At 39.4% G+C, this 13,036-nt stretch overlaps 1 protein-coding gene across 2 annotated transcripts in view; it reads left to right on the forward strand.

Annotated features, from left to right (window-relative positions):
- LOC137049643 (tripartite motif-containing protein 16-like) overlaps positions 1 to 755 on the forward strand; it is a 14,680-nt gene extending 13,925 nt beyond the window's left edge. For both annotated transcript variants that reach the window (XM_067428234.1, XM_067428233.1), the window contains one exon: positions 1 to 755. This exon is cut by the window's left edge and continues 66 nt beyond it. In XM_067428234.1, the coding sequence (XP_067284335.1) occupies positions 1 to 461 (461 nt within the window). In that variant the 3' untranslated portion in view covers positions 462 to 755.
- The last annotated feature ends 12,281 nt before the right edge of the window (positions 756 to 13,036 follow it).

Consider the following 13,036-nt stretch of genomic DNA (forward strand, 5'->3'; position numbering starts at 1 on the left):
GAGAGATTACACACACTGACACACTCCAGCCGTATCCTGATCATCCAGACAGATTTGATGTGTATGAGCAGGTGTTGTGTAGAGAGAGTGTGTGTGGACGCTGCTACTGGGAGATTGAGTGGAGTGGTGGTGGTGTGTATATATCAGTGTCATATAAGAGCATCAGCAGGAAGGGATCGGGTTATGAGTGTGTGTTTGGAGCTAATGATCAGTCCTGGAGTTTGTTCTGCTCTTCCTCCAGATACTCATTCAGTCACAATAACACACTCACTAAACTCCCTGTAGAGCCCATCAGCCGTAGAGTAGGAGTGTGTGTGGATCCCAGAGCAGGAACTCTGTCCTTCTACAGCGTCTCTGGAGACTCGATGAGCCTCATACACACACTCCAGACCACATTCACACACACACTCTATCCTGGGTTTAGGGTTTGTTGGCCTGGGTCTTCAGTGAAAGTGTGTTGATGAATCAGAACAGACTGATGAGAGATTCTACCCATAATGCTTTGAGCTCATGATAAACCATTATTATTATTATTATCATCAAAACGACGAATGCTCACACAAAGGGTTAATTAAAATGTATTATTAAATGTAAAGTAATGTCGAATTGAGTTGATTTAATGTCTGTATTTGATCTTTTGTATTTGATTGTCATTCTCTGCTTTGTTCTTATTCTTAATATCAATCATCAAATAACACAAATATGAATATTGTGATTTATTGTTATTGAATTAAAATATCTTCTGTCCTGAAACATCATTTTGGTCATATCTCCAGCCCTAAAGGACACATCATATGAGCTCTGCTTTATTAATTCAGACACTGGGGAACACACACACACACACACACACAGACAGATTTTAATTTTGGGATAATAATTAAATGAAATAACAAAGTTTTGAACCATGTTTAGTCGATCAGCGATTGATTATCCAGTCTTTGATACGATCATCCACTCCTTCCAGTGGATTAAGTTCTGCTCCATTGTTTGAGCTTTGAGGTAAAACACACTTTTCAACTGTTAAAAAAGGATGTGCTTTTAAACGTTAAAATCGTGAAACGGGGTGGTAAACAATGTGATAAAGTGTGGAAAGTTTTCCACATATAGGCAAACTTTAATACTTTAAAGTGATTCAGATCTTTAAAACTAAAGCGCAGTATTCAGGCATTGTAAAATGTTATCAGAAAAATTAAATGTATTCTGAAACAGTAAAACCGATATGATTTTTAAAATGTGAAACTTGTGAGGTTAAACACTTCACTCAGGGTTGTTTTTATTAAAAATCTTTTCACATAGGCCTACATTTGAAGAGTGGTTTCCCAAGAAAACACTAAACAACAAAAAAAATGATAAAAACGACAACTAAAAAGTCAAGGTGGATGAGGGACAACGTTTTCACATGAAGGAAACAATTTCAGAAGAATTTCACATTTCCAACAAGACGCAAAGTTGAAATGTTCCATTGGCCAGAGAGAAAAGGTACCGGATGAAAAGATGAACGAGAGACAATCTGCAGGGTTTTTCCCACTTTTATTAAAATGACTAATGTACCGTCACACTCGTCCGTAAGAAAAGGTGATCATTCAACTCAGGTCGCTGATATAAACAGAAAAGAGAAACGTTCCCTTCTATTGCTCACCTTCCGCACGCGCTGTAGTCATTGCATCCCGAATTACTGTACGTTACCGTTAGTGTGCGTAAGCATTAGACGGATCACCCAGCAGTACTTTACATTTGTCCAACGAGCGGTTTTTAACGTTTATTCAGACAAGACCAAACATAGGATATTTAGCTTACACTCACAGTTATCTTTCTCCCAGTTAGCCACACCGTAAAACAAAAAAACAGGCAAATGTTGAACTTTTGCAGGACAATCGACTTGGATGTTTAAGTTATTTCAACTTAGATTATTTTAAACTGACTTTAAAAAATGAGTTACATCTTATATAACTTATTAAAAAAGTTTCTTAGAAACATTTCTTAACTTATTTTGATGAGTTAAAACCAATGTAAAAACATATGTTGTCATAACTTATTGAACATAATTTTTTACAGTGCATTAGTTATATACTCAGCATTTTTCAAAACTAAAACCATTCTGCTCTTAAGCATTGATTCAACGAGTTGATTTAAACATTTATACACGTGTGCATGTCACAAAAGCAGAAAACCTACACTCTAAAAAATGCTGGGTTAAAAACAACCCAAGTTGGGTTGAAAATGCACCAACCCAACAATTGGGTTGTTTTAACCCAATGGTTGAGTTGTTCTTACCCAGCAATTGGGTTGTCTTAAGCAACATTTAACCCAACCACTGGATTAAAACAACTCAACCATTGGGTTAAAACAACTCAACCATTGGGTTAAAACAACTCAACCATTGGGTTAAAACAACCCAATTGTTGGGTTGGTGCATTTTTAACCCAATGTAACCCCTACTGTTCGGACCGGGACTCGAACCCGGGTCTGCCGGCATGGGAGTCGGACGCTCTAACAAGGATGCTAAAGGCTGCAACCTCTAGCGTCAGTCGCTAGAGCGTCTCTTGAGGTCAGAGGAGTAAGGTTTACTTGCACAGCAACTACTACCAGCTGGCCTCCGTTACACTCACCCCCCTAAACCTCACTCCCATCCGGGTCACAGCACCAATGTAACCCCTACTGTTCGGACCGGGACTCGAACCCGGGTCCGCCAGCATGAGAGTCGGACGCTCTAACAAGGAGGCTAAAGGCTGCAACCTCTAGCATCGGTCGCTAGAGCGTCTCTTGAGGTCAGAGGAGTGAGGTTTACTTGCACAGCAACTACTACCAGCTGGCCTCTGTTACACCAACTTGGGTTGTTTTTAACCCAGCATTTTTTAGAGTGTACATTTCAAATGAATTACCCCAAAGTGTTTAAAAAACCACAGGGTGTACCCTTTGATTAGGAGTTGTGCTAAAATCTTTGTGCATATTTGTAGACGGCTAAATATTTTGTCGTGGCTGTCACACCTTTGTGATGAAAACTTCCACACTCTTGAAAAGCTAAGATCACATTTTTAAACATGAACTTTATACAGAAATTATGTGTATCTGTAACATCCATGTAAAAAAGACCAAATAATTAAGAAAAGAGGTACATTACACATTGCGAAGTACCAATTATAATCAATACACAAAATCCATTCGTGAGTAATTGTGGAAGTTTGCAAGTTAACCCGATCACATATAAATGCGTATAAATAGTACGAGTGTGCAATGTCGTGGAATGTATACGCCAAAACTCATTTTGGCGTGCAAATGATACGCTGTTTTTCGCGTACAAAATGATGTGTGTACATCATACCATGTAAATTCAAGAGTACCCAAATAACAAAACATAGCTCAAATATACACCACAAGACAAGTGCTGTTTATAATGCACAACGAAAATACAATTTGTAAGTTTGTTAGAAGTTTGTAAATGTGGATTTACAAATTAAATGTTTCTAGCCCACTATGCTTTAGCATCTTGTCCAGATAGCATGACACTGGTCACATTTTCTTTGTTTGTTGGAGTGTGTTCCGCTTTAGGTGAAGACGCTTCTCGGCAACAAAGCAGTGTAAGTTCATGCTATTCCTCACACGTGATGTGATGAACGCAGACCTTTCATTTCAGAAACTTTTTAAAAATATGTCTGAACTTTCTCCTTTAAGAAACCAGCATTTCATATATATATATATATATTTCCCCCTAAGTTGTTTCATGTACGCATTCTGCATGTGTGTTTTCCTTACACTTTGTCAGGAAGAAATGTTTTTTCTTGTAAAACATCTATGTAGTGTTTGAACTCATTTAAGATCATTATTTTATTATTCAGATAATTGAGATTTTATTATGATTTATCTATTTATTTATTTTATTGTATTTAAACACCCCGTATCTCACTTATGATTTAGCCATCAGGGAGAGAGAGGATGCTTTTGCACTGAACTCTGTAAGAAAACATTGTTTTGTCTAAAAATGTAACATTAAAATGTAATGTGAAAATAACTTAATATTATTTTGCTTTTATTTTTTATTCATTTTTAATCACTGCTGTGTGTGTGTGTGTGTGTGTGTGTGTGTGTATTGAAACAATTAGTCTTGAGAGAGCCAAGAGCTAATAAATAACTAAAACTACTATGAATTAAACAAAAACATGTTAAAACAAAAATAAGTATTATGAACTTTTATGTACCATTATTGAGCTCTAACTGATGCATTCTCCAGCATCGAGGGGGAGTGTTAGGGGCGGAGACTGGGAGGGGAGCTTTACACAGCCTCAAGCAGTTCATTCCGCTTCTGTCATCGGAGAGAGAAGATGCTTTTGCACTGAACTCTGTAAGAAAACATTGTTTTTGTCTAAACTAAATAAAAATTTAACATTACAATCTAATGTAAAACAACTTAATGTTATTTGTTTAGCTTTTATTTTAAGTTTAAGAAAAGCAATAATAAAACATTGTAGATGAAATAAGCTTAAATAATATTTTACCAGTGGATTTGGTATTCGGCCGAACCTCAAAAATCTGGATTTGGTGCATCCCTAGTTTTTTGCCACACTTTTTCCTTCCCACAGACTTCCCACTGAGGTGCCTTGATACAGCACTCTGGGAACAGCCTATTCGTTCAGAAATGTCTTTCTGTGTCTTCCCCTCTCGCTTGAGGGTGTCAATGATGGCCTTCTGGACAGCAGTCAGGTCGGCAGTCTTACCCATGATTGCGGTTTTGAGTAATGAACCAGGCTGGGAGTTTTTAAAAGCCTCAGGAATCTTTTGCAGGTGTTTAGAGTTAATTAGTTGATTCAGATGATTAGGTTAATAGCTCGTTTAGAGAACCTTTTCATTATATGCTAATTTTTTGAAGCAGTGCAGTGAATCTAAAATATATGACAGTTTAATTTTTTATGACATTATGGAAAAATAATGAACTTTATCACAATATGCTAATTTTTGAGAAGGACCTGTATATTGTTAAGGAGGTGAACAAGGATTGTATTCTAAGGTGGTTTTAATGTATCTAGCCTTCCCGTTGGTGTGTCGATCAGGACACAGGAATGGATCAATGCAATAGGATTCAATCGAAGGGGTTTATTAAACACTGCAGAGGTTTATAGAGAGGTACATAGGTAGGAGGTTGTTGTGTGGTTCTACAATAAAACATAAATACAGAAATAATCAGCATAACATGACTTGACTGTTATATCAATAGAACCCACACTGTACATCACATTACACTATACAATGTTATTTTATACATAACTACCAAGTAAAGTTTCAACTTTCAGTGGGACAAAACATTACTATATGGCACTGCCATCATTTATGTAAATATAACCGGCGCATAAAAACCGAAACTGGCCATATACTGGCCATGAATAATCACACAGCACCATATATACATTCCTCCCCTAAATGTGACATCAATAATTATCTTCATATCAGCATAGTGACTTGAATAAACATATACAAAACAGGGTTAAGATATCACAAACTGCGATATTAGAAGTGTAAACACACAGCGCACGAATGCACTGAACGCACCAGCATTCTCTATGGACTGACTGGAATTCTGACTAACTCAATAACAGCGGTAAAATAACAAATTTGACACGACTCAAACACTATGATTAACAACGATTGTTTAATGATCAAAACAGATTCTCACAATGGCCCTCATTTATCAAAAGTGCGTACACCAAATTTCCAGCGTACACCCAAACCCACAGTGACTTTGAGATTTATCAATATGGACATTGGCGTACGGCACGCTCAAATCCTACGCCAGCTCAGGAGGCGGTGTACGCACGTTTGAGTTAGTGCGAAAATGCGCAGAAAAACTATTCCTAACACCACAAAACGCACTGACAAATATATGCTATATTATGACCCACTGTTAAAAACCACAACAACAACATAGCAATTATAAACTTCAGTGTTTATTTTTGTGCAACGTAGACTTCAATGTTTAATTTGTGTGACTATATATAGGCTACCAAAGCATTTGAAGCATGTATTCCTCCAGTTGCGAGCCTGTGCGGCAGCTGCACATGGACTGGGACTGAATAATTCAGACTGACAGAATAATACAAATTACATTCTTCTTCTTTTAAATATTAATAAAATAAATAATAACGGCATTCTTCTTCTAAAAAACAATATATATTGCGCCATTAATAATAAAAATCATAATAATAATAATTATAAAAAGAATCTTACAGATTGTCATGCAATTATTAATGTTAATGAATGGTACTCCACATCACATCATCATCATATCGGACACCCCAATGCATGTGCCGTGATACGAAATTAAATGCTAATTGTTTCAAAACAAAATTGTGATGGTAATTTCTCATCCAAACAGCTTTAAACTGCTGGAGTGCGCTTCTCAACCCCCACACTTTTAACAGTACTCAATTTTGGTCCATATTTTGTTTTTTTGGGTGCCTTTAATCCCACTCTTTAAACTCCCAAATAAATCAATTTCGCTTTTTTCCACTTCCCTGGTGATGGTCTCGATGGGCGCGTCTCGATCGTCTCACTAGTTCAGTAGTCAGGGCACTGATCAGGGAGTCAGCCCATTGACTTATGTCCTAATCAGTGCCCTGACTAGTGGACTAGTGAGATGATTTTGCGCGCCCAATCTCCACGTCGGAGAAATTTCGCTTCTTTGCCGTCTTCTGTTTGTCCATGCCGTAAAATGAGGGCGTGCGGGAGGCGGAGACTTGAATATATAGGGGCGTGTTATTCTAATGACGACCGTTTTCAGCCGCCGCATTTATCAAGGGCAGATATGGCGTACACCTGGATTGCAGAGGTACGCACAGCTTCATAAATCAGGCAGTGGAGGAGTGTAAGCATAATCTTACGCCAACATATACGCCCGTTTCTACGCAAGATTGATAAATGAGGGCCAATCAGTCATAGACACACTAGTAAACAAACTGGAGTTATTTCTCCCCGTCGCGAGCAAGTCTCTCTCTGTTCATTCGGCTGCGTCCTGGCAGTTATTGACAGGTGCGCTAAGCCCCGCATTTCCAAAACTGCCGCCCCCAAATTTATTCGTAAATTTACTCCGTTGGAAACTATTTCAGGGTTTCTGTTATTTGTCTTCCCTTTGCCTTTATTGTCTTCAGGGATTTCAGGAAACACGATCAGACGAGCTATGGACCGAGTATGCGTTCTGTCTTTTATCTGTATCTCTACTGTTTTGACATGGCCATATGCTCCTGGGAAGACTTTTGTAACCCTTCCAATCTGCCACAGGGAACAAGGTAACTGGAGGTCAACTAACATGGCTTACAGTGCCGGGTTCAATGTCAGGTGATGGTCTTTGCCACTCGCATTGCAGGTAGGTAGTGCCTTATGAATGCCGTCCAGAACCTGTCGGCTAATACCTGGAAGTGCCTCCATCTTCGCTTTGTGAGGAGTTCAGACTCCGGATACACCACTTGAGGTAAGGAACAATCCGGCCACCCACACAGCAAGCGATTTGAAGTAACTGCATCCAGATCCACCAGATCTGTTGAAACATATCCTAGAGGCTTAGCATTTAGGATGGCTTCAATCTCAATCAAAACTTTCTGAAGCACTTCTTCGGACACTGTTTCTGAGCCCAACGTTGTACGAAGGGCAGTCTTTATTGACAGGATCTCCCTCTCCCATACACCACCAAAGTGCAGGAAGGCCGGAGGATTGAACTGGAAACTGATCCTTTGTTTGGCTAACAGCTGTGGTAAATCCAGACTGAGTTGGCTGAAGGTTTCCTGGAGTTCTGTCTCTCCACCTTGAAAGTTTGTGCCCTGGTACAGCTCTGCAGGCTGGCCACGTCGACCAATGAACCTTCTTAGTGCCACCAGGAAGGCATCATTGTTCATGGAGGTTATTTATGCAGACCTAGCTTCCAGGTTGTATTGCTGTTAACATTATTTAAATGTAACTTTTTATTGCAGGTGCAGTTGGTTGAAACAACGCCAGTCCCAGCAACACACTTCCAATACTGATTAGTGTCTCAATTCACCAGTGTGAGTGCACGTGCTCACCACCAGAGGGCACTCCAATCCGGACTGTCACTGTCATAAACTACATTACCCATTATCCTTTGCCCGGACTCATTAGCACTCACTGTTTACACCTGTGTCTTATTATTCTGTTTTCTGCCTGGTTATCTCTGTCATTCACTGTGAAGTCTTGTTTTGTGTACACTGCATTTCTGAGCATTTTCCTCGGTTTCATGTCTCTTGGTTTGTTGGATTTCTTGCCTGTTTCCCGATTACCCGTTTGCCTGTCTCTCCTGTCTTGTTCGCCTTTTTGGACTGTTTGCTTGTGTATGACCTTTTACCTGCTTTTGACTATGATTGTGGATTATCCTCTTAATAAATACTGCATTTAGATCTCCTACCTTCTGTCTCAGAGCGGTTCTTTACAATTAGAGACTTTTTTTCTCTTGAGAAGTTGTTGTTTGTTATCTTTAGCAAGTTACAGTGATTTTTTTCCCCTCCCTTCTACTTTAACTCTCATTGCTAGTTTAGCATAATACAAACTTGAAATTTGGTGTAAAATTAAGTCTAGACTCTTTGAATGTTATGTATATTAATATAAATGGTTTCTGATTGACTGTAAATATTTGTCAAAAGTAAATTATTGAATACATTTTTGTTGTTGAGTGTTGTATTTACCATGGAGTTGTATTTACCAAAGACTTTTACATAATACTCAAAGTTGCATGTGGGCCACATGAGGGCCATTAGATTTGAACAAAACTCAGCCATACTAAAATTCCATATAAGGCCCACATAAGGGCCACATACAATTGTATTGTTGCCTTTTCTAATTTATGTCTACCCTGTTCAGACTTCTGCTTCATCTGTTCATGTTCCATTTGTAACATTAATAACTCTTTCTGTTGGTCAAAAGTGAAAGCAGAATGCGGAGCGGTTAAACTCTGTACTCCCTGAATTTCATCCATCTCAGCCGTCAAAATTCCCCTTTCAATTAATTTACTTTTCAACTCATTTTAATACTACTTTCTTTTAATCTCTTATCACTAATGTTTATTTCATAATCTTCAGCTATTTTTAACAATTGTTCTTTTGTAAATTTATGTAATAGAACATGAAGGCGAGTCAAAACTCCTCAACATTAGCCATAGGCAAACAAATCAAAGACTGGTTGTAACCAAATGTGCAATCAAATACTTGAATTATTTACCAATTCAAGTATTTGATTTGTTCTTCAAAAAAACCAACAACATCTATCTATCTACCTACCTACAACCTAATCTTCATGTAGTTACTGGCGGGGGGAAATTAAGCACGCAAGCCCAGTGGGTGGAACTGCAACTGACCAAACAGCGACAATTCCCACACCATGGAAGTGCTCCCGAGACAACTGCTGCTACCCGCTTTCACCACAACACTACAAAAATAAAACGACATGTCTCAAAGGAAACAAGTCGCTAAACCTAACAGGGAAAAACCTCAAGTCAAAACAAACAATATTGCACAAAGGTAACTTACCAGTCGATGAATTCATAAGGCGGCCAAACACTGCACCAAATGCTTTCCGGTGTCCCAAAACGCATGCAATGTGACGACAAATTATTCAAATTGGACTTCCATCAAAACGTCACGATTACTCAATCGTTTCAAATCGCGTACAAATTTTTGACCTTTTCCAAAACACGACGAAACTAACAAACTTATCAAATATTTCAAATCACTCTCAAAGCACTTTTCTACTACGAGGACGAGCCCCCATTTGTTACGCCCGTGGCTCAAAGGGACGCAACAAAGATTGGGACACACACAAAAGCCGAAATAAAATACAAAATTTATTTACCCCACTTAACACAGGAGTCGTCACATCCATATAGGAGGGGTTATAGCACCTTGGAAGCATTACCTGTGGTAGAAATTGAAACTTCTCTTCCCAGTCTATCCATGCTTGCCGAAGCTCAGCAGGAAGCTAGGGATCGTACCAGTCCCCAGTGGTTTACCCAAAGCTTCTGCACAATTACCTTGGCTCGATTATCATATGGCAGAATGACTCCAAGGGGGTCGTATTGACTCGCCAGCACCCGGTAGATGCTCCGCATCGTCAAGGCATTGTATATGACAGGTCTCTGTTTAAACCCAAGATGATCCCGCTCACAGTGCCAACTCAGACCCAAGGTCGACTCTCATGGGTCAGCTTTGTCTTGAGAGAGCCCCAACTCCACCTTAGAGGACCTGGCTTCTGGAGGCAGGTGACTGACAACTTCCATTACATTACCGGCCCACTGTCGGATGTCGAAACCAGAGGATAAGAGTAACTTATCCACCAACAGTCGCGCTTCATGGACAGAACTCAAACGCTGTAGACAGTTGTTCACGTAAAGCATCTGTCCACTGAGAATCTTACATCCTCGTCAGGAGTACTGTGCAGTGCCACATGTCGCTGAAGGGCGAAGGATGCACAACATGGGCTGCACGTAGTCCCGAAGGGAAGGACTTCCTACTCATAAGTATCTGGAGGGCCATCTCGAAGCAGGTCTTGCCATAGAAAACATAGGAGTGGTCAGTCCTCAGGCATATATACAGGAACACAATCATTTTCTACCCTGTTCCCTCATGTAATGTCACAAGGTGAATTCAGGGAGATTGGGATACTTTTCCCAAGTCATCTTAATGCCAAAAAGTGTCCCATTCACCTTGAATTCACGCTATATCAGGAGAAGTGGATGATCTTGTGTTGTAAATCCAGCAGGCTCTGTCATTGTTTAAACATATAATGGCGGCGCGGACGCCCACAGCCCGTGATAACTTTACAGATCAATTAACACAACCATTTTTGACCCTGTTCCCTCACATAATGTCACATTACATATATCAGGTGAAGTGGATGATCACAGCTGGGCCAGCTAACCAATCTGAGCCCATTGCGTATTTCTGAGGGACTGGCTTCATAGAACCCGTATCATAGCTATCAAAATCCAGTGTTCGGCATTTTGCGTACGTGAGTTTTTGTTGTAGATGTCTTAAAAAAAAAAAAAATTGTGTACTGTGCTAATTAATTGAGATTTCTTACAGCTCTTACAGGTTGTTGGCCTTGTCTGTTCCGTTGCTTCTATTACTCTCCCCTTTTTTGTAAGTCGCTTTGGATAAAAGCGTCTGCTAAATGATTAAATGTAAATGTAAATGTAGAACCCAGAGACCATCAGACCGTTTTTACAAGGAGGGACAGAGCAGTGTACAATAAAGGCAAAATATATGAAAAATAATGATTTTTTTTTAAACGAAGCATAAACACGTTACAGTGCACCCTGCAACGACAATCAACCCTTCGAAAGAATGTGTTTTACCACCCCTTTAATCAGATGTGGTAATGTTTAACGTCTTTGGCCTCAGGTGTAATGTCATGCTGCAGCAGGTCTGAATTCTTTCTACAGTAATTACTCTTTGCGCGCACTACACATACCTTAGTAAGACCCGCCCAAATAATAGAAAAGAACAGTCCAAGTTATTGTGGGCGGATGAGTGATAAATCATTGTTTGTTTGATAAAGATATTCTGCCAGCCCTGTGATTTACATGGAAACTTCTTTCTACACAATACTTTTTTAATATGCACTGTCATTGTAAATGCCATCAGCAAAGCATGTATTGTTGTTTGTGGTTTGTGTTTTAATCAGATGTGGTAATAATAAAGGCCTTTGGCATCGATGTAACTTCATGCTGCAGCACGTCTGAATTCTTTCTACTATTAATTCCCAGCACTTCTGTTGTTCATTTTGCAATCTAGCCGTTTTTTCCACAGGGCGGGTTTAAGGCAATGCTGCAGGGCAAATTAAACTAATAAAGGACTGTCACTCCACATCCAAAGTCACAAAGCCTCTTCAGTGACTGGAAACTGGTATGTATCGCTCCTTTAGCTCCTGAGTTAATGGTCTCTAATATATATGTACAAATGCCTGTAGGGTAATATGAGATTTATTAATCAAATGTGGTCATTATGATTTGCAGTGAGGATGTATTTATGTGCTTTTCTTCTGCTGAGCGTGGCTTTGGCTCTTGGTCATGCATTACCTCTGGTAAGTTATATAGTGTTCAGTCATTGTACATGTTGTCATTAGCCCTGTTCAGACGGTAACTGTTTCTCATGGGGTCGTAAGGTATTCTCATCATTTACAGGGGTTAATCTGGGATTTTATTGCTGTCTGAATCCAGAATGTCAGTATTTTTCTCCCACCCCCTGTGTAAAAATCCCCGGCCGAATGACCTGCTGTTTTTTGCTGTATAATTAATAATAATAATAATACATTTTATTTATAATGCACTTTTCTTAAACCCAAAGTGCTATAGTTAAAAAAAAGCAAAACAACAATAGCAATACAACAATAATTCGATAAAAACTTCTTAAACAAATGTGGCTTAATCAATTTTTTAAAATGACCCAACGTTGGTACATTTCTGATTAGCAGAGAAAGCACATTGCATAGGTTGGGGGCTTTGTATGAAAAGGCTCTTTGCCCCATGGTCTTTAGCTTGCATGAAGGCTGATGAAGAGAAAGAGTTAGCAGAGTGAAGAGAGCGTGATGGAGTTTAAGGACTGATGAGGCCACAAAGATACTCAGGTGCAGTCCTAAGAAGTGCCTTGTATGTTTAAGGGTTAGTTCACCCAAAAATTACTCGCCCTACTGTCGTTGGACACCTGTAAGACCTTCGTTCATCTTCAGAACACAAATGAAGATATTTGTGTTGAAAGCTGATGGCTGAGAAAGGCTTCAGAAAGGCCTCCATTGGCATTCAGTACATTTCCACTGACCCACTCACAAGACCCATAAAGGCACTAAAGACGTCGTTACAAAGTCCATCTCACTACAGTGGCTATAAAAGAATTTTACAATGCGAAGAAAATAGTTATTTTGCGCAAAATAACAACTTTATCCACCAAGTTATTAACGTGAACTCGACGCATGCGTGAGAATATGACGCAGCTCCACTGTTCGAATACATGACCCGGAAGAGGAGGAGCGCCGCTATCACGTGCTGTCAGAG

Source organism: Pseudorasbora parva, chromosome 20 (genome assembly GCF_024679245.1).
Source record: "Pseudorasbora parva isolate DD20220531a chromosome 20, ASM2467924v1, whole genome shotgun sequence".
NCBI lineage: Eukaryota > Metazoa > Chordata > Actinopteri > Cypriniformes > Gobionidae > Pseudorasbora > Pseudorasbora parva.